At 42.0% G+C, this 25655-nt stretch overlaps 1 protein-coding gene and 1 long non-coding RNA gene across 3 annotated transcripts in view; one reads left to right on the forward strand and one right to left on the reverse strand.

Moving 5' to 3' along the window:
• TDRD3 (tudor domain containing 3) overlaps window positions 1-13535 on the reverse strand; it is a 204160-nt gene extending 190625 nt beyond the window's left edge. The window contains exon 1 of one of the 2 annotated variants that reach the window (XM_043477358.1): window positions 12617-13535. In XM_043477358.1, coding sequence (XP_043333293.1) covers window positions 12617-12796 — 180 coding nt within the window. In that variant the 5' untranslated portion in view covers window positions 12797-13535. The remainder of the gene's footprint in view (window positions 1-12616) is intronic. The other variant, XM_043477357.1, reaches the window with a different exon arrangement.
• Window positions 13536-13557: 22 nt separating this feature from the next.
• LOC122447053 lies at window positions 13558-16216 on the forward strand. The gene is made up of 2 exons (XR_006271117.1): window positions 13558-13938; window positions 14291-16216. It is a non-coding gene; the product is annotated as an uncharacterized LOC122447053 (long non-coding RNA).
• The last annotated feature ends 9439 nt before the right edge of the window (window positions 16217-25655 follow it).

The following is a 25655-nucleotide window of genomic DNA, read 5'->3' on the forward strand; positions in this document are numbered from 1 at the left end:
GGAAAACAAAGATTCCAGTCTTGGAGGGCACAAATAAAACCTTGCATGCACCAAGACTCACAGGAAAGGAGCAGTGACTCCACAGGAGCCAAAACTACCTGCTAGTGTTAGACAGTCTCCTGCGGAGGCGTGGATTGGCAGGGCTTACCACAGGAGGGACGGAGGGACTGACAGCAGCTGTCTGGAAAGTTCCCCTTTGGCATAAAATTTCTTGGAGGCCGCAATTAACCGGACCATGGAGCCCAGAGACCTGAAGGCTGGGTCACCTCAGGCCAAAAAACTACCAAAGAGGGAGCCCAACCACACCTATCAGGAGATAACTGGATTAAAGCTTTACTGATCAAGGTCCTATCCATCAAAGCAAGACCCAGTTTTTCCCACCACCTGTCCCTCCCATCAGGAAGCTTACACAAGCCTCTGAGCCTCCTCCATCAGAGAGCAGACAGAAAAAGCAAGAAGAACCACAATCCCACAGGGACTGAAACAAAACCCCATTACAGAAAATTAATCAGCATGAAAAAGCAGAAAGTTACACCCCAGATGATGTAAAGTCAAAGTCACTCAATCATGTTTCACTGTTTGCGACTGTATAGTCCATGGAATTCTCCAAGCCAGAATACTGGAGAGGGTAGCCTTTCCCTTCTCCAGGGGATCTTCCCAACCCCAGGTATCGAACCCAGGTCTCCCATATTGCAGGCAGATTCTTTACCAGCTGAGCCACAAGGAAAGCCCAAGAATACTGGAGTTGGTAGCCTATCCCTTCGCCAGCGCATCTTCCTGATCCAGGAATCAAACCTGAGTCTCCTGCACTGCAGGCGGATTCTTTACCAACAGAGCTATCAGGGCTTCCCAGATGAAAGAACAAGATAAAACCCCAGAAAAACAACTTAATGAAGTGGAGACAGGCAACCTTCCAGAAAAAGAATTCAGAATAATGATAGTGAATATGATTTATGGTCTCCGAAAAAGAAAGAAAGCAAAAATTGAGACAATGCAAGAAATGTTTACCAAGGCCTACAAGAACTAAAGAACAGAGATGAATAATACACTAGAAGGAATTCACAGCAGAATAACTGAGGCAGAAGCACAGATAAACAACCCAGAGGACAGACTGGTGAAAATCACTGCCACAGAACAGAATATAGAAAAAAAGAATGAAAAGAGATGAAGACAGCCTAAGAGACCTCTCAGACAACATTAAATGCATGAACGTTCACATTACAGGGGTCCCAGGAGGAGAAGAGAGAGAGAAAGGACCTGAGAAAATGTTTAAGGAGATAATAGCTGAAAAATTCCCTAACATGGGAAAGAAAATAATCAACAAAGTCTAGGAAGCACAAAGAGTCCCAGGAAGGATAAACCCAAGGAAGAACACACCAAGACACAGAGTATTGAAGCTGATAAAAATTAAAGACAGGGATAAAACATTAAAAGTAACAAGGGAAAAATGACAAATAACATACAAGGGAACTCCCATCAGGCTATCAGTGGATTCTCTCCAAGTCAGAAGGGAATGGCATGACATATTTAAAGTGATGAGAGGGAAGAACCTACAATCAAGAATACTCTACCCAGCAAGACTCTCCTTCAGATTTGATGGAGAAATCAAAAGCTTTCTAGACAAGCAGAAGTTTAACAGAATTTGGCGCCACCAAACCAGTTTTATAACAAATGCTAAAGGAACTTCTCTAGGTAGAAAACAAGACAGGGAAAAGCCCAACCTACAGAGTGAAGTGAAAGTCACTAAGTCATGTCTCTTTGCGACCCCATGGACTATATAGTCCACAGAATTCTCCAGGCCAGGATACTGGAGTGGGTAGCCTTTCCCTTCTCCAGGGAATTTTCCCAACCCCAGGGATCAAACCCAGGGCTCCCGAATTGCAGGCAGATTCTTTACCAGCTAAGCCACACAGGAAGCCCAAGAATATTGGCGTGGGTAGCCTATCCTTTCTCCAGCAGATCTTCCCAAACCAGGAATCAAATCAAGGTCTCCTGTATTGCAGGCAGATTCTTTACCAACTGAGTTATCAGAAAAGCCCTACCTACAGAAAATAAACCCAAAACAATTAAGAAAATAGCAATAAGATCATCAGTTCAGGTCAGTTCAGTCACTCAGTCATGTCCAACTCTTTGCAACCCCATGGACTCCAGCATGCCAGGCCTCCCTGTCCATCACCAACTGCCAGAGCTTACTCAAACTCATGTCCATTGAGTCGGTGATACCATCCAACCATCTCATCCTCTGTTGTTCCCTTCTCCTCCAGCCTTCAATCCTTCCCAGCATCAGGGAACATAGGATCATACATATTGATAATTACCTTAAATGTAAATGGATTAAATGCACCAACCAAAAAACACAGACTGGCTGAGCAAATGAAAACATGGGCATGTATGCTGCTTAACCCTCCAAATTGTATGTAATTATTTTATATCATTAGGTTAATCACATTTCCATTATGGCTAGCAATGGTAATATCGCTGCTGCTGCTGCGAAGTCGCTTCAGTCGTGTCCGACTCTGTGCGACCCCATAGACGGCAGCCCACCAGGCTCCGCTGTCCATCCCTGGGATTCTCCAGGCAAGAACACTGGAGTGGGTTGCCATTTCCTTCTCCAATAATGGTAATGTTAGGTAGTTAAAATAGAAAACAGGAGTCCAGAACGGCAGTGGCTAAAAGATAAGGAAGGGAAAAGCCCTCGAAAATAGAATAAAGGAAGGTCAAAGGAAGGTCCGAGGACCGGAGTGAAGACCTCAGGTAGAAGAAACAGCACTCCTGGCTGGCCCAATTCATTTAGAGCAGGCCCAGGGGGAGGAAAAAACATTAAAAAAAACATATAAAAAGAGGAGCCAAAGAGCTCTCTCTCTCTCCCGTGCACTGCCATGCTCCCCCACTCTCTTCTCTTCGCGTCTTTGGGTCGGCATGCCCTCACACCTTGAGGATGGATTTTCCTGCTATTTTCGAAATAAGATAGAGTTGTAACATTGATTTGTCTAAGAGCTATAACACGGTCTGTCCAAGACCCGACAGCTGTGACACACCGAGGGCTTTAATGTCCGTCACTCCAAATCTCTGTTGTAATGAAACAGAACCAAGGAGCATACACTCTCCTGACAGTAATAATCTTTTATTTTTTGTCTGGCTATTGATTGTGGGCTTCCCTGGAGGCTCAGATGGTAAAGTGTCTGCCTGCAATATGGAAGAACCAGATTAGATCCCTGGGTCGGAAAGATCTCCTGGAGAAGGAAATGGCAACCCACTCCAGTACTCTTGCCTGGAAAATTCCATGGACAGAGGACCCTGGTGGGCTGCAGTCCATGGGGTTGCAAAGAGTCAGGCATGACTGAGCAACTAACACTTCACTTCACTATTGTGATTACATAAGTATTACTCACTTAATACCACTGTATCATGATTGGTTAACAGGAAAATTATAGAATTCTGTATCACCAAAACTACCATTTAATAGAAAAACCTGTAATCACTCTTTAAAATCCAGATGCATATCAGAATTATCTTGGAACTTTTTGAAAAATACAAATGTCCAGATATTGCTTTTATTTTTTTCCCCATCAGAGCTCCAGATATATTTCTAATGAGCAGCCATGTTTAAAAACAACTGGACTATATGAGGATCTTTTACTTTTATCTAGTTTGTTTCACTTTATCTATTTCATATTCAGTGTTTCCATTTCATTCAGTTTATATTTTCTAGTTTCTCCATCTACTTTTTTTTTTTTTTTTTTGAGGTTCTTTCCCAAGTCTTTATCAAGCACACTAGAAAAGCTTTTGCATATATACATCAGTTCAGTTCAGTTCAGTTGCTCAGTCATGTCCAACTCCTTGCAACCCCATGAATCACAGCACACCAGGCCTCCCTGTCCATCACCAACTCCTGGAGTTTACTCAAACCCATGTCCATCAAGTCAGTGATGCCATCCAGCCATCTCATCCTCTGTCGTCCCCTTCTCCTCCTGCCCCCAATCCCTCCCTGCATCAGGGTCTTTTCCAATGAGTCAACTCTTCACAAGAGGTGGCCAAAGTATTGGAGTTTCAGCTTCAGCATCAGTCCTTCCAATGAACACCCAGGACCAATCTCCTTTAGGATGGACTGGTTGGATCTCCTTGCAGTCCAAGGGACTCTCAAGAGTTTTCTCCAACACCACAGTTCAAAAGCATCAATTCTTCGGTGATCAGCTTTCTTCACAGTCCAACTCTCACATCTATACACACACACACACACATATATGTGTATGTGTATGTATATATATATATATATATATATATATATATATATATAATATGCATATTTTAGAAAACTTATGAATTTTTGCCTAACTAAAAAATGTACATTTTGATTCCACTTATTTTACTTAATATGAATAGAATGCTAGATTTCTAATTTAACAAAACAGATATTCAACAAGAAACAAAGATTTACTGTATCGCTCTGGGAACTATAGTTGATATTTTATAAAAAATTTATAGTGGAAAATAACTGCAAAAGTAACATGTGTATATGTATAAATAAATCACACACAAAAAAAAGAATCCTACTTTTGAAATTTAGTAATGTTTATCTTTATGCCAGTTTTTCTAAATGTCCTATGGACCTCTAATAACAACATATGAGATGGAAATTTTTTTAATATATTTGTGTAGGATATGACTGATATAAATCTATTAAATGTAAATTATTAATGACACCATTCAAGATGCTCCTATTCTTATTTTTTCTGCATTTGACAAAATATTCTCAGAGAAATGCTAATATGTCTATGATTATATACTTTTCTGCCTTACATCTATTTGATTTTTGCTTTATGTATCTTCATTATTAAGATGTCTAATGGTTTATGATGTCTACCTCCTATGTGAATGGTACCTATCATTAAAAATATTCATCTTTTTAAAAAACGACATTTTATACAGATTTAAAAAATGGTAATGATGAAGTATTTTAAAATTTTAGAAAATAAAAGAAATCCTGCACTAAGCATACAACCTTATAAAGAACTATCAAAATTCTTCACAAAGACACCTATGTCTAAGAGCTATGCTGGAACAATGCTGTGTTGTGCTTAGTCGCTCAGGCTTGTCCAACTCTTTGCAATCCCATGGACTGTAGCCTGCCAGGCTCCTCTGTCCATGGGATTCTCCAGGCAAGAATACTGGAATGGGTTGCCATGCCCTCCTCCAGGGGATCTTCCCAACCCAGGGATGGAACCCAGGTCTCCCACTTTGCAGACGAATTCTTTACCATCTGAGCCACCAAGGAAGCATGAGGGACCAAAACTTATGATACCCTTTGCGTCAACTCTTATGCTTGACTATTACCAAGAGTATATTATATGCAGGCATAGTTATTTTTATGATGCTACAAAGATCATTCCTGACTTGAAAATTGAGCTTATTCACCAGCAATCTCCTGGGAAATAGGTGTGTCTCTCAGGAAGAAAAAAAAAAAAGCAAGAGAAAAATGCAAGGGTGGCTACTGAACAAGAATCTGACTTCTTTGGTCTTGATATGCTTTGGAGGAAGTTCCTAAGTGATAGGATGTAAAAGGAAGCTCTCTATCTGTGGATAGGTCAAAAGCTAGGAATTCCAAATTCCAGCAAAATGTCCTGAAATTGTCCCACCTCTTTGCTCTTTCGAGCAGCTATCTCAAAGCAACACAACGAATAATAGAGCAGGCTTCTCAGCACAAGAGAGCCTTTACTTTATAATCTATACTGACATTGTGCTTTTTTTCCTCTGCTTATCCCATAAATAATAGTTAACTCATAAATACTCTCCTCTAGTACTGTCTTGGCAAAGACATTTATACTTGTAGCCTTTCTTATTCAAAGGTGAAATCAAGGGAATGAAGTCTGGTATACCCTTGGGCCAGAGGATATCAGTTTGGAGGTAGCACCAGTAACCAAGGAGAGAGAACTCCAAAAGGAAGTGAAATTCAAGGGGGTAAAGATAAGAAGATGACCTTTGTATTCATCCTCTCTTTTCCCTCCAACTCTGCCCTACCCAAACAAAACACCTCAAAGCACAACCAAGTTAAACTTCAGATGTTAGAAACCTGGGGTTTCTAAGAAAATACACTTTTTTCAAGAATAAAATGGAAACACATTATTTCTAATGATTATTTATGGTTTTGTTTTGAACTCAAAAACTGCTGGATACGTCAAATATACGAAAATAGTGCCTTACTCTTTCAGATATTCTTAGATTCCAAAATACAGAATTCACCATATTTTTACATAAGTCCAACCTAAGTAATTAGGTGAACCACCAAAAGGTAAAGGTTTCTTTGACTTCAACAGCATCATTCCTCAGAATAAGCATCAATCCTTCCCAGAGAAGAAAGCAAATTTACATACCAAAAAATGGCTAAATCCAATTCTCAATTTTAAAATGTGTTCTATTTGATCAACAATTTAAATTAATTGTGCTCACCAGGACTTAATGAAAATCAGTACTGAGTATTTATTCAAGATATTTGGGCTCTATTCTTCATTCTGTCCCTTATATCTCTGAGCAAATTATTGATGCCAGTGTTTCAGCTTCCTGATCTGAACACTGAGGGAGTTAAGCTATACAATCACCAATTCTATATAAAAAGAAAAAATACCTTTTTCCAAAATAAATACAGATGATTATATTCCCTTAACATGTTTCTATTTAAAAAAAAAAAAAGTTCTCATGAATGAGAAGACTTGGGTTCTAGTTTTCACTTTAAGGTTTAGCTTTGTGATCCTGAGCGGACTTTTTCAACTTTTCTCACTTTATACAGTTCAATTTGTTTTTTTTTTGCCCCCAATTAATACATTACTCTGTTAATTTAAAAAAAAAAAAAAAGAAAAATCTGAAAGGCTGATTCTCTCTTTTAAAAAAGTCAAAAGTTAGGTGAAAGTGAAAGTCGCTAAGTCATGACTGACTCTTTGCAAACCCATGAACTAACAGTCCAGAATACTGGAGTGGGTAGCCTTTCCCTTCTCCAGGGGATCTTCCCAACCCAGGGATCGAACCCAGGTCTCCCACATTGTGGGCAGATTCTTTACCAACTGAGCCACAAGGGAAGCCCAAGAATACTAGAGTGGGTAGCCTTTCCCTTCTCCAGGGGATCTTCCCAACCCAGGGATCGGACCCAGGTCTCCCACATTGTGGGTGGATTCTTTACCAGCTGAGTCACAAGGGAAGCCCAAGAATACTGGCATGGGTAGTCTATCCTTTCTCCAGCATATCTTCCCGACATAGGACTTGAACCAGGGTCTCCTGCATTGCAGGTGGATTCTTCACCAACTGAGCTATCAGGGAAGCCCATAACATACCTACCATAAAAGGTAGGTAGGAGTGCATAATTCCCCCTTAAAGAAATCTCAAGAGAAACAAAGAGACGTAAATCTGTCCATTCAGACAAAGTTAGTCAAATATCTTCTCTCAGTACTTATTCTATGCATATAAGTAAGCATCACGCAACACCAAGGTACAATCTCACAGTACTGCAAGTCTATGCCCCAACCACTAACGCTGAAGAAACTGAACAGTTCTATGATGAACTACAAGACCTTCTGAACTAATAACAAAAAAAGATATCCTTTTCATCATAGGGGACTGGAATGCTAAAGTAGGAAGACATACCTGGAGTAACAGGCAAATTTGGCCTTGGATACAGAATGAAGCAGGGCAAAGCCTAACAGAGTTAGCCAAGGGAATGCACTGGTCATAGCACACACCCCCTTCCAACAACACAAGAGACTATGCTACACGTGGACATGACCAGAAGGTGAATAACTAAACCAGACTGATTATATTCTTTGCAGCCAAAAATGAAGATGCTCTATAGAGTCAGCAAAAACAAGACCGAAAGCTGACTGTGGCTCAGATCATGAATTCCTTATTGCAAACTTCAGACTTAGGTAGGGAAAACCACTAGACCATTCAGGTATGATCTAAATCAAATCCCTTATGGTTATATAGTGGAAGTGACAAATAGATTCAAGGGATTAGATCTGATAGAGTGCCTGAACAACTATGGACCAAGGCAGTGATCAAGACAATCCCCAATATAAAGAAATGCAAAAAGGCAAAATGGTTGTCTGAGAAGGCCTTACAAATAAATAGCTGAGAAAAGAAGAGAAGCTAAAGGCAAGGAGAAAAGAAAAGACATACCCATCTGAATGTAGAGTTCCAAAGAATAGCCAGGAGAGACAAGAAAGCTTTCCTCAGTGATCAACACAAAGAAATAGAGGAAAATAACAGAATGGTAAAGACTAGACATCTCTTCCAGAAAGTTAGAGATACCAAGGGAACATTCCATGCAAAGATGGGCACAATAAATGACAGAAATGGTATGGACCTAACAGAAGCAGAAGATATTAAGAAGAGGTGGCAAGAATACAAAGAAGAACTGTACAAAAAAGATCTTCATGACCCAGATAATCAGATGGTGTGATCACTCACCTAGAGCCAGACATCCTGGAATGCGAAGTCAATTGGGCCTTAGGAAGCATCACTATGAACAAAGCTAGTGGAGGTGATGGAATTCCAGTTGAGCTATTTCAAATCCTAAAAGGCAATTCTGTGAAACTGCTGCACTCAATATGCCGGCAAATTTGGAAAACTCAGCAGTGGCCACAGGACTGGAAAAGTCAGTTTTCACTCCAATCCCAAAGAAAGGCAATGCTAAAGAATGTTCAAACTACCGCACAATTGCACTCCGCTTACACATTAGCAAAGTAATGCTCAAAATTCTCCAAGCCAGGCTTCAACAGCAGGTGAGCCATGAACTTTCAGATGTTCAACCTGGGCTTAGAAAAGGCAGAGGAACCAGAGATCAAATTGCCAACATCCGTTGGATCATAGAAAAAGCAAGAGAGTTCCAGGAAACATCTACTTCTACTTCTTTGCCTACACTAAAGCCTTTGGCTGTGTGGATCACAACAAACTGTGGAAAATTCTTAAAGAGATGGGAATACCAGACCACCTTACCTGCCTCCTGAGAAATCTGTATGCTCGTCAAGAAACAACAGTTAGAACCAGACATGGAACAACAGATCGGTTCCAAACTGGGAAGAAGTATGTCAAGGCTGTATATTGTAACCCCACTTATTTAACTTATATGCAGAGTACATCATGCAAAATGCTGGGCTGGATGAAGCACAAGCTGGAATCAAGATTGCAGGGAGAAGTATCAATAACCTCAGATATGCAGATGACACCACTCCTATGGCAGAAAGCAAAGAAGAACTAAACAGCCTCTTTTTGAAAGTGAAAGAGGAGAGTGAAAAAGCTGGCTTAAAACTCAACACTCAAAAACTAAGATCATGGCATCCAGTCCCATCACTTCATGGAAAATAGATGGGGAAACAATGGAAACAGTGACAGACTTTATTTTGGGGGGCTCCAAAATGACTGCAAATGGTGACTGCAGTCATGAAATTAAAAGACACTTGCTCCTTGGAAGAAAAGCTATGACCTACCTAGACAGCATATTAAAAAGCAGAGACATTACTTAACCAACAAAGGTCCGTCTAGGCAAAGCTATGGTTTTTCCAGTAGTCATGTATGGATTTGAGATTTGGACCATAAAGAAAGCTGCGCACCAAAGAACTGATGCTTCTGAACTGTGGTGTTGGAAAAGACTCTTGAGAGTCCCTTGGACTGCAAGGAGATCCAACCAGTCAATCCTAAAGGAAATCAATCCTGAATATGCATTGTAAGGACTGATGCTGAAGCTGAAACTCCAGTACTTTGGCCACCTGATGTGAAGAGTGGACTAACTGGAAAACACCCTGATGCTGGGAAAGACTGAAGACAGGAGAAGGAGATGGCAGAGGATGACATCGTTGTACAGCATCACCGACTGGATGAACATGAGCTTGAGCAAGCTCTGGGAGTTGGTGATGGACAGGGAAGCTTGATGTGCTGCAGTCCATGGGGTCCCAAAGAGTCGGACATGACTGAGTGACTTAAATCAACTTAAGTTACAATTTCATGCAATATTTAAACATAGTCACTATAATGGAGTAGTTCCTGGAACTTTTACGTTCAAATCAGCAAAACCTAGCATTTTCTATGCTACTGGCCACTAAGGGGAAAAAAAAATTACTGTAGTCTGCCAGAATGGCTGCTATTGGGAATTATATTTTAAAATACTGGCTTTTTGTGGGAATTATAATGAAGATTAAGGGCTTAAAAAAATGTGCTAAAAAAAATAATATAAACTAGAATAACAGACCAGTCTATACAGACCATCTACACCTCCTGAAGATCACAATTTCAGAAACATAAACTACTCAGCACTAAACACTTCTCAAACCTACTATTTCAGATGAGGCTGGCAGAATAGATAATAATAGTTGAAGTGTTTTAGCATCTACTTCTTTTGAGGTCCTACAAGTAATTAAGTGAATAGACTGAGTACTAAAAAAAAAAAAAAAAGGTTTTGTCAGTGACAATAACAGAGAAGCCCAAGAGTCATAGGAAACTCAAGATGTCAGAACTGGAATGAGTTGGTCAAAGCAGCTCTATGGTCAGAAATTCTCCTTCCAGTACTCTTCTCTACATATACATTTGAGATTCTGTATATTAACATAATAAATCTCTACTTAAATATAAGATCTAACACATGCCAACTATAGCCTAGGACATCCTCCTGTCTTCTTCACAAGTACTGTGAGTTCAAAACTCATCAGGAATCACCCCCAAACTCGTAGGAAGATAGTCTTATTAGCCTCACCTATTACTTCTGCCTTTATGAATCCCTGCCATTCAAAAGCAGCAGTTTGGACTAAGAAACATGTAAAGAGAAAATTTGTAACATAAAGTGGCAAATGTCACAAAATAACATTACTGAGAAATTATAATAAAGACAAGAAAAATGCTAAGCTGGGGTAGAGACCCTGGTTGGAGAATTTTGATTGGTAGGAGCACTGTCATCCAAGGTCAATTTTACCCAATTTTACTAAGAAACTACAATGTTTCCCACCATTCCAGACATACAGAAACATAAGATGGTGTTTAACCACATTTAAGAATCTTCGGAGTCCAAACAACAATTTAGTGTGTGTTTGGAACCAAAATAAGGACACTAGTCTTTCTGACACGGGTGGAATCATCATGCTGGATAGCAGACTAAAGACTGTAAATGAATCCATTCAACTAGTTGAAGAACTAAGGCTCACTAAGAATGGGGGACAACTCAAATAGAAGAGTGATACAAGATTATTCAAGACAACACTGTGAGGTGAAGAATATGAATGTATAAAGTTAGAAGAAAAAAGTAAAACTGAAAAAAAAAAAAGATGACTTTTTAAAGTTACAGTTTGTTGGTAACAGTGTTTTATGCAAAAGCTGCAAGAACAGGAAGAGTTAAAAGCATCACAGCTGGAACCAGACCCCTGTCCTCAGCATTCAACTCTATCACTTTCCAGTTATGTCAATTTTTTTTTTAAGTTACTTAACAATTCTCTGCTTCAATCTGTACACCTCTAAAATGAGGTATCTGTGGGGCCAGGAGCAGCGTCTTCAAAACACAGGTGTTACAGTACTCTAAACAAAAATTTTATTCATAAAATCAAGTCCACCCTTCAGACACTCGTAGGCTGCACAATCTGGCCACAAACTTTTAAAGTCTTACTCTTCATTGGACACCCTTCTACTTCCAGGAACCATAGGGATTTAATGTCAGTACTGTAAGCCAATAAGCTCTTTCCTACCTCCTTGCCTTATCTCCAGCGGTTCTGTATCCAGAAAGCCTTTTCCTCACCAGCCTTCCAAGTCCACTTCTCTAGGAAATTAACTTTCCTTCCTCTGCAATTCCATACCACATTTGCCTGCACCTCTGTACAGTTGACCACAATTCCCCCTGTTTGTGTGTTCGCTGTTTTAACGCCTTCTTCTCTTAGCGCTAAGACAGCGATCAGGGGCAAATCTTTTTCCAACCTCCTTGCCACCTTTCATCCCAGACTGTGCCTATGCAGGCCTGGAAAAGCGTTAGGAAATTAAGCTATATGTTTATAACCCTCATGGCCGAAGTTCCAGGAACTGCTTACTTTCGTTTATTTTGTTTTTCATCCTAAAATATTGACATGAAGCCTCCTTAAAAATCAGAACACCATCATCCTTTCAAGAAAAGTTCTAGAGAGCATCCACCCGAGTCTCCAGTATGGGCATTCTCCGCCTCAGAAGTTGTGTGCGCCGCAGAGGATGGCTTCCCCTGCTCCGTGCTGTACTTGGGAATGAGAGGGCGCGGGCTCGGACCCGGCGCTCGCCCCACTCGGCGGCGCTCGGTTTCCCCAGCCCTCGCCTCCTCTCGTCCCGCCGCGGCGGCGCCGTGGGAGCCCCCGGGTCTGTACCGCCGCCCGCCCCGCGGCCCCGGCCTCCCTGCGGCCCGCCGCCCGCCTCCCGGGGCCCAGGCCGCGCCGCTGCCTCGCAGGGAGCCGGGGGACTCGCTCGGTTCCGCGCGGCGCCGGGGGCGGAGCCGGCCGGGGGACCCCGGGAGAGGCCGGGGAGGGCGGCGGCCTCCGCCTACCCCGACACGCACCAGGAGCCCCCGGCCCCGGGCCCGGCCCCGGCCTCCTCGGGCCCGGCCCGCACCCGCGGCTGGGAGACCGCCACTTACCAACCCGCCCGGGACAGCGCCGCTCCGGGAGCCTCGGCCATGGTAGCTGCTTAGGCCGGGGTGCTGGGGGGCTCGGCTAGGGGGCTGGGGGAGGCCTGCCACTTGAGACCCCCAAAAAAAAGAAAGAAAAAGGAAAAAGAAAAGAAAAAAACTCCTCCGGTCGGCTCTGCGACTGGGCATGCTCAGTGCGGCGGGCGCTTCCGCGTGCGGGTTCCGCTCGCCGCGTTTTCCGAGCGGCCGCGGGGGCCGGCCCGGCGTGCGGCTGCGAGACAGTCGCTCTCCGGGGGCGGCGGTGCGAGGAGGACGGGCCGGGGCCGGCCGCTCGAGGCCGGTCTGTCAGCGCGGACTCGCAGCTGAGGCTGAGGGTCGGTCTGTCAGCGCGGCCTCGCGGCTGAGACTGAGGGCCGGTCTGTCAGCGCGGCCTCGCGGCTGAAGCTGAGGGCCGGTCTGTCAGCGCAGCCTAGCGGCGGAGGCTGAGGGCCGGCTGCGCGTCGCCGGGGTCACTTTCCCGAGCCTCAAGCCGTGGAGACCCGTGGGGCGGTCCTCTGTGCGGCAGAAAGGAAGCCTGCGTTCCCAGCGCGCACAAGCGGCCGCCTCCCGAGGGCAGAGCTGAGGCGCTTGGCGGCGGGAAGGTGCTGCCAGCTAGGCCCTGAGGCGGCCGCGTTTCCGACAGCGAAGCTCAAATGGACGGTGTTCCCAGCCCACTCAACACGGGAGAAAAGCTGCTTTCTTGTAACGATTCCTTCCCCTTTTAAACCTGCCCGGGTGCAGAAAAAAGAATATAATCGAATCTTTCCGACTCCCCAGAGTCAAATCGGACTGTCCAGGTCCCGCGCGCTACAATGAAAGTGAATGAGTCCACCCAAGAAGACCTGCACCTAAGGGATGTAGGAACTCGGGGAGCTATGTCGTGCTTGTCTCTCACGCCGTCTTCCCACCCGGCCCGGGCAGGCCCCGGCGCTGCCCTCTGACGTTAGCGCGGGTACTGCCAGGCCTAGTTCCCGCCCACACCGGGTAGGTGCCCTGCTCCACCTCTCGGGCTGAAGCAGAGGGGCGGGTCCGGAATGCGCATGCGCCGCGGCGGCGCCGAGGGGCGCGGGAGACGCTCCAACGGGATTGGGCGGCCGAGACTCACACCAGCCAATCGAAGGAGCAGTCGGAAGGGGAAGTGAGACCGGGGGACACTCCCTCAGAGTTGTCCCTACCCTCCACCGTCGTCCTTTCCTGCGGCCGCTGAGGAGAAAGGTTCTTCCGAGTGGCGCTGGTCCAAGCTGCGAAGTCCGGCAGGGAGACTGTTAAAACCTTCAGCACTATAACCGGAGGTACCTCATCTGCTTCATCATCACCAACACGGACTTAGAGCAGAGTCTGTGAAACTGGGCAGAGCCGCACCTGAGACTGAGGAGGAAACCGACTCTCACAGAAAGAGGGGGATAATTACAGAGTGAAGCTAAAATTCCTTAATTTTGTTTTCATTTTAACTGGCGTATTTCGTTTGGACTTCCCAAAAGTCATAGTTTTAAAATTGATATGTTGCTTAACTGGGGTGCTGTTGAAATGTGTGCCCAAGGACATTGCTTAGTTACTGATTTTAATGAAACATATTTTGAAGCACTTTTAGAATTGTATACAATGTTTAGGCGATACGTATTATATGTTTATTTTTATTTATAGGTACCATTCAAAATATCCCTTATGGCGTCCCTCGTGGCTCAGCTGGTAAAGAATCCAACTGCAATGCCGGAGACCTGGGTTTGATCCCTGGGTTGGGAAGAAACCCTGGAGAAGGGAAAGGCTACCCACTCCAGTATTCTGGCCTGGCGAATTCCACGGACTGTATAGTCCATGGGATCGCAAAGAGTGGGACAGAACTGAGCGACTTTCACTTTCACGTAGATGAATCACAATTAAATGGCTGATAATTTTTGTTGGTTGTGAAACAGAATTTTCTGTTGTTCAGTCGCTGAGTCCTGTCCTTAACTCTTTGCAGCCCTATGGACTGCAGCACATCAGGCTTCCCTGTCCTTCACTGTCTCGGGGAGTTTGCTCAAATTAATGTCCTGTTGAGTTTGTGAAGCTGTCTAATGATCTCATGCTCTGCTGCCTTCTTTTGCCCTCTTTTGCCCTCAGTCTTTCACAGCATCAGAGTCTTTTCCACTGAGTCTGCTCTTCCATCAAGTAGTCAAAGTGTGAAAGTAATATGTTGTCCCAATCAGAATTCTTGACTGGCTAAATATAAGGCCTTACACATATGGTTTCATATACAGTGTATACAATAAGAATTTACCATTATTAATGATACTTTATTACTTAACGATACTTAACGATAACTTTATTAAAATTCTCCATGAAACATTAAATTATCTTATGGTAAGAAATGCTTAAAGAATGGATTGAAGATTTCCACTGGAGGAGTTTGGGATAATATAAGCCTCAAAGAGAGTAATTGGAATAATTGAATTTAAAAATTGGGTAAAGAAAATGCATGAATTTAAAAGTGCCAGTAGAAATAAATAAAGGGATGGATGAAAACTTTTCTTTCATAGAAATGCCAGAGAATAAATGTACAACAAATAATAGAATTAGAAAATCACCATTTTGCAAATCAGTCACAATTGATTCGGACTAGAGAATGCCAAAAGTCGCTGGGTGAAAGATAGTAGGAGTACAGGATGTTCACTTGGTATCAAGGTATCAAGATGTTAAAGTATTAAAAGTCTGTTTTTCCCTTGCTTATTATAAAAGGGAACAACATACCTTTATCTTTAAAAAATAAAAAAAGGGACTGCCTTAAATAAGTGATCAAGGCTAATCAATAATGGGACAATCGGATGTTATGTGCTTACTGATACAATTAGAAATAAGCGTCATATGACAAATATTCTTGATAAAGTTGTTTCCCCTGAATTTGAGTGAACTTCTAGTTCCCTACCCTAACCACGCCTGGCCCCTGGGCACTTTTGGGCATGTGTGGAGACGTTTTGGTTATAATCTGGTGGGAACGGGGAAATAGTAAACATCCTGCAACACACAAGATAGCTACCTGTCCAAGATGTCAGTAGTGCCAAGCCTGAGATACATAGGGAATTTAACAGGTAAAACATAAGGAAACAGGCAGATAAATCTGGAATCTGGCATTTTCTACAAAAAACCTGGCATGGATTGTACAAATGTAATTTAAATTTTACATTTGTAAAAATTAATTTTTTTGAAAAAGAATTCTTCCAGGTTAAAAGTAATAAAAAGACATGACAACAATATGCAATCATGGATTCAAAAAGAATAGGGGAAGGAACAGAAGGAGAGGTTTTTGTGGCCAAATGCACCAATTTCAATATGGACTAGATATTGGATAGTATAATGGAATTATAGTTTTCTTAGATGTGATAGTAGTCCTTAATATTACAAATTTTATGTGAAATATTTATGGCTGAAGAGCTGTGGTGTTTATAACTATGTGTGTGTGTGCTTATGAAAGAAGGTAACTGTGGCAAAATGTTTAACAGGGAATCTAATTGGAGGGTCCAGTGTTCATTATATATTTTTAAAAATTTTTGTCTAAGTTTAAAACTTTTCAAAATAAAAATTGAAGGGAAAAGCATGGAATATACTAATTTCTTTCACATCAAGAATTAGGATTATGCTCTATGTACATAAGTTAATGCCATGTGATATGGTAGGAGCTGACTAGACAAAAAATTAGATTACCATTTTTAATAAGATGAATCATTGAATTAAAGAAAATATAAAGTCTACAATGAGCTGAAAGCTGGGCAAGAGCATAAAGAACACACAGAGCTGTGTTAGGTATCAGTTCAGTTCTGTCGCTCAGTCGGGTCCAACTCTTTGCAACCCTATGAACCACAGCATGCCAGGCCTCCCTGTCCATCACCAGCTCCCAGAGTCCACCCAAACCCATGTCCATTGAGTCAGTGATGCCATCCAACCATCTCATCCTCTGTGGTCCCCTTCTCCTCCTGCCCCCAATCTTTCCCAGCATCAGGGTCTTTTCAAATGAGTCAACTTTTCCCATCAGGTGGCCAAAGTATTGAAGTTTCAGCTTCAACATCAGTCATTCCAATGAACACTCAGGACTAATCTCCTTTAGGGTGGACTGTTTGGATCTCCTAGCAGTCCAAGGGACTCTCAAGAGTCTTCTCCAACACCACAGTTCAAAAGCATCAATTCTTCGGCACTCAGCTTTCTTTATAGTCCAACACTCGCATCCATACATGACCACTGGAAAAACCATATCCTTGACTAGACGGACCTTTGTTGACAAAGTAACGTCTCTGCTTTTTAATATGCTGTCTAGGTTGGTCATAACTTTCCTTCCAAGGAGTAAGCATCTTTTAATGTAATGGCTGCAGTCACCATCTGCAGTGATTTTGGAGCCCAAAAAAATAAAGTCTGACACTGTTTCCGCTGTTTCCCCATCTATTTGCCATGAAGTGATGGGACCGGGTGCCATGATCTTAGTTTTCTGAATGCTGAACTTTAAGCCAACGTTTTCACTCTTCTCTTTCACTTTCCTCAGGAGGTTCTTTAGTTCTTCACTTTCTGCCATAAGGGTGGTGTCATCTGCATATCTGAGGTTATTGGTATTTCTCCCGGCAATCTTGATGCCAGCTTGTGCTTCTTCCAGCCCAGCGTTTTTCATGATGTACTCTGTATATCAGTTAAATAAGCAGGCTGACAAAATACACCCTTGACGTACTCCTTTTCCTATTTGGAACCAGTCTGTTGTTCCGTGTCCAGTTCTAACTGTTGCTCCCTGACCTGCATACAGGTTTCTCAAGAAGCGGGTCAGGTGGTCTGGTATTCCCATCTCTTTCAGAATTTTCCACAATCTATTGTGATCCACAGAGTCAAAGGCTTTGGCATAGTCAATAAAGTAGAAATAGATGTTTCTCTGGAACTCTCTTGCTTTTTCAATGATCCAGCAGATGTTGGCAATTTGATCTCTGGTTCCTCTGCCTTTACTAAAACCACCTTGAACATCTGGAAGTTCACGGTTCACATATTGCTGAATGCTGGCTTGGAGAATTTTGAGCGTTGCTTTACTAGCGTGTGATATGAGTGCAATTTTGTGGTAGTTGGAGCATTCTTTGGCATTGCATTTCTTTGGGATTGGAATAAAAACTGACCTTTTCCAGTTCTGTGGCTACTGCTGAGTTTTCCAAATTTTCTGACGTATTGAGTGCAGCCCTTTCACAGCATCATCTTTTAGGATCTGAAATAGCTCAACTGGAATTCCATCACCTCCACCAGCTTTGTTCGTAGTGATGCTTCCTAAGGCCCACTTGATTTCACATTCCAGGATGTCTGGCTCTAGGTGAGTGATCACACCATCATGATTATCTGGGTCATGAAGATCTTTTTTGTACAGTTCTTCTGTGTATTCTTGCCACCTCTTCTTAATATCTTCTGCTTCTGTTAGGTCCCTACTATTTCTGTCCTTTATTGAGCCCATCTCTGCATGAAATATTCCCTTGGTATCTCTAATTTTCTTGAAGAGATCTCTAGTCTTTCCCATTCTGTTGTTTTCCTCTATTTCTTTGCATTGATCGCTGAGGAAGGCTTTCTTTTCTCTCCTTGCTATTCTTTGAAACTCTGCATTCATGGGTATATCTTTCCTTTTCTCCTTTGCTTTTTGCTTTTATTCTTTTCACAGCTATTTGTAAGGCCTCCTCAGACAGCCACTTTGCCTTTTTGCATTTCTTTTTCTTGGGGATGGTCTTGATCCCTGTCTCCTGTACAATGTCACGAACCTCCACCCATAGTTCATCAGGCACTCTGTCTATCAGATCTAGTCCCTTAAATCTATTTCTCACTTCCACTGTATAGTCATAAGGGATTGACTTAGGTCATACCTGAATGGTCTAGTGGTTTTCCCCACTTTCTTCAATTTAAGTCTGAATTTGGCAATAAGGAGTTCATGATGTGAGTCATAGTCAGCTCCCCGTCTTTTTTTTTGCTGACTCTATAGAGCCTCTCCATCTTTGGCTGCAAAGAATATAATCAATCTGATTTCGGTGTTGATCATCTGGTGATGTCCATGTGTAGAGTCTGTTCTTGTGTTGTTGGAGGAGGGTGTTAGGTATAAGAAGACAAAAAGGAGGAATTAAATGTATTTGGAATCAATGGGATAAGTTAAGAGAAGAAAGACTGAAAATCCATTCAACTGTTTCATTTCAGTGAAAGAAAAGTTTCTCAGATTGAAAATGATAGAAGGCTTTGGATAAGGAGGTAAAAACCACAATAAAAAAAAAATGATATTATAGCCCCTCTGAGGCACATTAAATCTTTGACCTTAAACGGTTTGTATTCCAAAGAATACTAGAATAACCTCTGAATGACTTAGATGAGCCAGTGCCAGGGAGCTCTGATGAACTGCTGAGCACATCAAGAAATGTGCTACATGCCTGTAAACAAGAAAAAAATATTTTCAGTCTTAAAAAGGGAATTTCATTCCCTTAAAAAGGGAATATGTATTTTCAACAAATGGTGCTGGGACAACTCTGTATTCCCATGCAGAAGAAAAAAGTTGGACCCCGTTTAACATCATATGTAAAAATTAACTCAAAACTGATTATAGGTCTAAATGCAAAGGCTAAAAATATAATACTCAAAATGTTAAAGCAAATCTTCACGACAATGGGTTAGGCAATAGATAATGGCAACCAAGCACAATTTTAAAAACAAATTAGATAATTTAATCTTCATGAGGTGATCCTAAGATGGTGGAGGACTAGGATGGGGAGACCACTTTCACCCCACAAATTCATCTAAAGAACATTTGAACACTGAGCAAACTCCACAAAACAACTCCTGAATGCTGGCAGAGGACATCAGACACCCAGAAAAGCAACCCATTGTCTTCGAAAGGACATAGGACAAAATATAAAAGATAAAAAGGAGACAAAAGATTTAGGGATGGAGATCCATCCCAGGAAGGGAGTCTTAATAGAGGAGAAGTTTCCAAACACCAGGAAACCGTCTCACCGGCGTGTCTGGGGGAAGTGCTAGAATCTCGGAGGGCAACATAACCGGGAGGAAAAATAAATAAATAAACCCCACAGATTATGTGCCTAAAGGCAAGTCCCAGGAGAGAAGTGCCCTAGACGCTCACATCCGCCACCAGCAAGTGAGGGCTGAATGGAGAGGAGCGGGTGACATTGCTTAAGGTAAGGACCAGACCTGAATGCCCTGAGGGCAATCTTAGGGAGCTAATGTGAGATAACAACTTAAACTGTGGGATAGCCAGAGAGAGAGAATTATCCCGCGAAAAGCCCTAAACTAAGGCAGTGCCGGCCCACTCACAGAACAAGGGACTGAGCAATACCAGAGAAGAGCTAGCCAGCTGTGGAATGGCCCATCCCCTGCCGGTCACAGGGGGCAGGAGTGTGCCAGCCAGAGCCGGAAAGGGGCAAACTCGGCCCCATAGAGGGCATCCCCTGCCAAACTGCAAACAGGCTTCCAGTTTCTAACCAAAGACTTCCTGAGATTCTGGATGGTTGACATCCGCCAGGAGGATCACAGCCAGAGATAAGCTCCCCAGAAGAGACACACGGCACACCAGAGTCGGGTGCACCAGGAAACCGAGTGGCTGGGACCAGGGAGGTGATAAGACTCAATGCACCTGAAGAGAGTGTGCTCGCCAAGCAGATGGTCGCCTGAGCTGCTGGAGCCGGGGAAGGCACAAAACGCAAGCCCAACCAAGTCTGCGCCTTTGTGGAGTACCCAAGAACCTGAACCTGAGCGGCTTAGATCTGGGATGTGCACACAACTCAGAGCCCGCTCCCTGCAGAGCAACTTGGAGCCTGAGCAGTGTAGACTGGGAGAGCGCACATGCCGTGAGCAGGGGCAAACCCAGAGTGGCTGGAACACTGCGAGTGCTCCCCACACAGGCCAGTGATATTTGTTTGCAGTGCTCCTCCCTCCCCACAGCACGACTGAACAAGTGAACCTAAACAAGTGACCACCACACCCCCTTGTGTCAGGGCGGAAATTAGACACTGAAGGGACCTGCAAACAGAAGCCAAATAAACAAAGGGAACCGCTTTGGAAGTGACAAGTGCAACAGATTAAAACCCTGTAGTTAGCACTGACTACATAGAAAAGGGCCTATAGATATGCAAAGTATAAGCTGGAACAAGGAACTATCTGAAACTGAATGGACACCACACTGCCCACAATAGCTCCAGAGAAATTCCTAGATATATTTTTACTGTTATCATTTTTTAAATTTTTTTATTTTTTAAGTCCTCTGTAATTCTTCTAATTTTCATTTTTATAACTCACTATTACCCTGCAAAAATAAAAATAAAAAAGACCCTATTTTTAAAACAAACTTTATGTATTTCTTATACTTTTTGTGATTTTGTTTTTTTTTTAATATTGTATTTTTAAGAGTGTAACCTCTACCCTAGATTTTTAATCTTTGTTTTATAGTATTTGATATCAATTTTGTGCATTTAAGAATCCAATCGTCATACCCATTTTTACTCAGGAGTGTGATTACTGGCTTGATTACTCTCTCCCCCTTTTGACTCTCCTTTTTCTCTCCCAGGTCACCTCTATATCCTCCCTCCCTCTTCTCTTCTCAACCCAATTATGTGAATCTCTGTGGGTGTTCTGGGCTGCAGAGAACACTTAGGGAACAGAGTACTGCCTAGATCTGTCTCTCTCCTCTTGATTCCCCCTTTTCTCCTCCTGCTCACCTCTATCTCCTTCCTCCCTCTTCTCTTCTCTATGTAACTCCGTGAACCTCTATGAAGGTTCCAGACTGTGGAGAACACATAGGAAATTGTTTACTGGCTAGATTGCTCTCTCCCCTTTTGATTCCCCCTCTTCTCCTCCTGGTCACCTCTATCTCCCTCCTCCCTCTTCTCTTCTCCATGTAACCTGGTGAAGCTCTCTGGGTGTCCCTCACTGTGGAGAATCTTTTCACCACTAACCTGGAAGTTTTATTATCAGTTATCTGTGAATGGAGAAGTCTTGAGGCTACTGTAAGAATAAGGCTGAAAACCAGAGGCAGGAGGCGTAAGCCGAAAACCTGAGAACACAGAACTCCTGACTCTGGGGAACATTAACTGACAAGAGATCATTCAAAAGCCTCCATGCCTACACTGAAACTAAGCACCGGCCAACAGCCAATAAGTTCCAGAGCAAGACATACCATGCAAATTCTCCAGCAATGCAGAAACATAGCCCTGAGCATCAATATACAGGCTGCCCAAAGTCACATCAAGCCGATAGACATCTCAGAACTCACTACTGGACACCTCATTGCACTCCAGAGAGAAGAAATTCAGCTCCACACACCAGAACACCGATACAAGCTTCCCTAACCAGGAAACCATGACAAGCCACCTATCCAACCCCACCCACAGTGAGGAACCTCCACAATAAAGAGGAACCACAAACTGCCAGAATACAGACAGGCCACCCCAAGCACAGTAATATAAACAAGATGAAAAGGCAGAGAAATACTCAACAGGTAAAGGAACATGACGAATGCCCGCCAAACCAAACAAAAGAAGAGGAGATAGGGAGTCGACCTGAAAAAGAATTTAGAATAAGGATAATAAAAATGATCCAAAATATTGAAAACAAAGTGGAGTTACAGATAAATAGCCTGGAGAGAAGGATTGAGAAGATGCAAGAAATGATTAACAAGGACCTAGAAGAAATAAAAGAGAGTCAATATGTAATGAATCATGCAATGAATGAGATCACAAACACTCTGGCGGGAACCAACACTAGAATAATGGAGGCAGAAGATAGGATAAATGAGGTAGAAGATAGAATGGTGGAAATAAATGAAACAGAAAAGAAAAAAAGAAGAAAGGAAAAAAGAAAAAAGAATAAAAAGAAATGAGGACAACCTCAGAGACCTCTGGGACAATGTTAAATGTCCCAGCATTCAAATCATAGGAGTCCCAGAAGAAGAAGACAAAAAGAAAGACTGTGAGAAAATACTTGAGGAGATAATAGTTGAAAACTTCCCTAAAATGGGGAAGGAAATAGTCACCCAAACCCAAGAAACCCAGAGAGTCCCAAACAGGATAAACCCAAGGCAAAACACACCAAGACACATATTAATCAAATTGACAAAGATCAAACACAAAAAACAAATACTAAAAGCAGAAAGGGAAAAACAACAAATAACATACAGAGGGATTCCCATAAGGATAACAGCTGATCTTTCAGTAGAAACTCTTCAGGCCAGAAGGGAATGGCAGGACATACTTAAAGTGATGAAAGAGAAAAACCTACAACCCAGATTGCTGTACCCACCAAGGATCTCATTCAAATATGAAGGAGAAATTAAAAGCTTAACAGACAGGCAAAAGCTGAGAGAATCCAGCACCACCAAACCAGCTCTCCAACAAATGCTAGGGGATATTCTCTAGACAGGAAACACAGAAAGGGTGTATAAACTTGAACCCAAAACAACAAAGTAAATGGCAACGGGATCATACTTATCAATAATTACCTTAAATGTAAATGGGTTGAATGCCCCAACCAAAAGACAAAGAGTGGCTGAATGCATACAAAAACAAGACCCCTAAATATGTTGTCTACAAGAAACCCACCTCGAAACAAGGGACACATACAGATTGAAAGTGAAGGGCTGGAAAAAAGATACTCTATGCAAATAGAGACCAAAAAAAAAAAAAAAGCAGGAGTAGCAATACTCATATCAGATAAAATAGACTTTAAAATAAAGGCTGTGAAAAGAGACAAAGAAGGACACTACATAATGATCAAAGGATGAACCCAAGAAGAAGATATAACAACTATAAATATACATATGCACTCAACATAGGAGCACTGCAATATGTAAGGCAAATGCTAAAAAGTATGAAAGGGGAAATTAACAATAACACAATAATAATGGGAGACTTTAATACCCCACTCACACCCATGGATAGATCAACTAAACAGAAAATGAAAAAGGAAACACAAACTTTAAATGACACAATGGACCAGCTAGACCTAATTGATATCTATAGGACATTTCACCCAAAATCAATCAATTTCACCTTTTTCTCAAGTGCACATGGAACCTTCTCCAGGATAGATCACATCCTAGGCCATTAATCTAGCCTTGGTAAATTCAAAAAAACTTGAAATCATTCCAAGAATCTTTTCTGACCTCAGCACAGTAAGACTAGATGTCAATTACAGGAGAAAAACTATTAAAAATTCCAACATGTGGAGGCTGAACAACACGCTGCTGAATAACCAACAAATCACAGAAGAAATCAAAAAGAAATCAAAATATGCATAGAAACGAATGAAAATGAAAACACAACAACCCGAAACCTATGGGACACTGTAAAAGCAGTGCTAAGGGGAAGGTTCCTTGCAATACAGGCTTACCTCAAGAAACAAGAAAAAAAGTCAAATAAGTAACCTAACTCTACACCTAAAGCAACTAGAAAAGGAAGAAATGAAGAACCCCAGGGTTAGTAGAAGGAAAGAAATCTTAAAAATTAGGGCAGAAATAAATGCAAAAGAAACAAAAGAGATCATAGCAAAAATCAACAAAGCTAAAAGTTGGTTCTTTGAGAAGATAAAATTGAAAAACCATTTGCCAGAGTCATCAAGAAACAAAGGGAGAAGAATCAAATCAACAGAATTCGAAATGAAAATGGAGAGATCACAACAGACAACACAGAAATACAAAGGATCATAAGAGACTACTACCAGCAACTATATGCCAATAAAATGGACAACTTGGAAGAAATGGAGAAATTCTTAGAAAAGTACAACTTTCCAAAACTGAACCAGGAAGAAATAGAAGATCTTCACAGACCCATCACAAGCACGGAAATTGACACTGCAATCAGAAATCTTCCAGCAAACAAACCCCAGGACAAGATGGCTTCACAGCTGAATACCCCCAAAAATTTAGAGAAGCGCTAACACCTATTCTACTCAAACTCTTCCAGAAAATTGCAGAAGATAAACTTCCAAACTCATTCTATGAGGCCAGCAAAAGACTTATATATAGAAAACTATAAGACACTGATGAAAGAAATCAAAGAGTACACAAATAGATTGAGAAATATACCGTGTTCATGGATTGGAAGAATCAATATAGTGAAAATGAGTATGCTACCCAAAGCAACCTATAGATTCAATGCAATCCTTATCAAGCTACTAACAGCATTTTTCAAAGAACTAGAACAAATAATTTCACAATTTGTATGGAAATACAAAAAACCTCAAATAGCCAAAACCATTTTGAGAAATAAGAATGGAACTGGAGGAATCAACCTGCCTGACTTCAGGCTCTACTACAAAGCCATAGTCATCAAGACAGTATGGTACTGGCACAAAGACAGAAATATAGATAAATGGAACAGGATAGAAAGCCCAGAGATAAATCCACGCACCTGTGGACAGCTTATCTTTGACAAAGGAGGCAAGAATATACAATGGAGAAAAGACAATCTCTTTAACAAATGGTGCTGGGAAAACTGGTCAACCACTTGTAAAAGAATGAACCTAGAACACTTTCTAACACCGGACACAAAAATAAACTCAAAATGGATTAAAGATCTAAACATAAGACCAGAAACTATAAAACTCCTAGAGGAAAACATAGGCAAAACACTCTCCAACATAAATCGCAGCAGGATCCTCTATGACCCACCTCCCAGAGTATTGGAAATAAAAGCAAAAATAAACAAATGGGACCGAATTAAACTTAAAAGCTTTTGCACAACAAAGGAAACTATAAGCAAGGTGAAAAGACAGCCTTCAGAATGGGAGAAAATAATAGCAAACGAAGCAACTGACAAAGAATTAATCTCAAAAATATACAAGCAACTCCTGCAGCTCAATTCCAGAACAATAAACGACCCAATCAAATAATGGGCCAAAGAACTAAACAGACATTTCTCCAAAGAAGACATACAGATGGCTAACAAACACATGAAAAGATTCTCAACATCTCTCATTATCAGAGAAACGCAAATCAAAACCACAATGAGGTACCATTTCACGCCAGCCAGAATGGCTG

The sequence above is a fragment of the Cervus canadensis genome, chromosome 9 (assembly GCF_019320065.1).
Source record: "Cervus canadensis isolate Bull #8, Minnesota chromosome 9, ASM1932006v1, whole genome shotgun sequence".
Classification (NCBI taxonomy): Eukaryota; Metazoa; Chordata; class Mammalia; order Artiodactyla; family Cervidae; genus Cervus; species Cervus canadensis.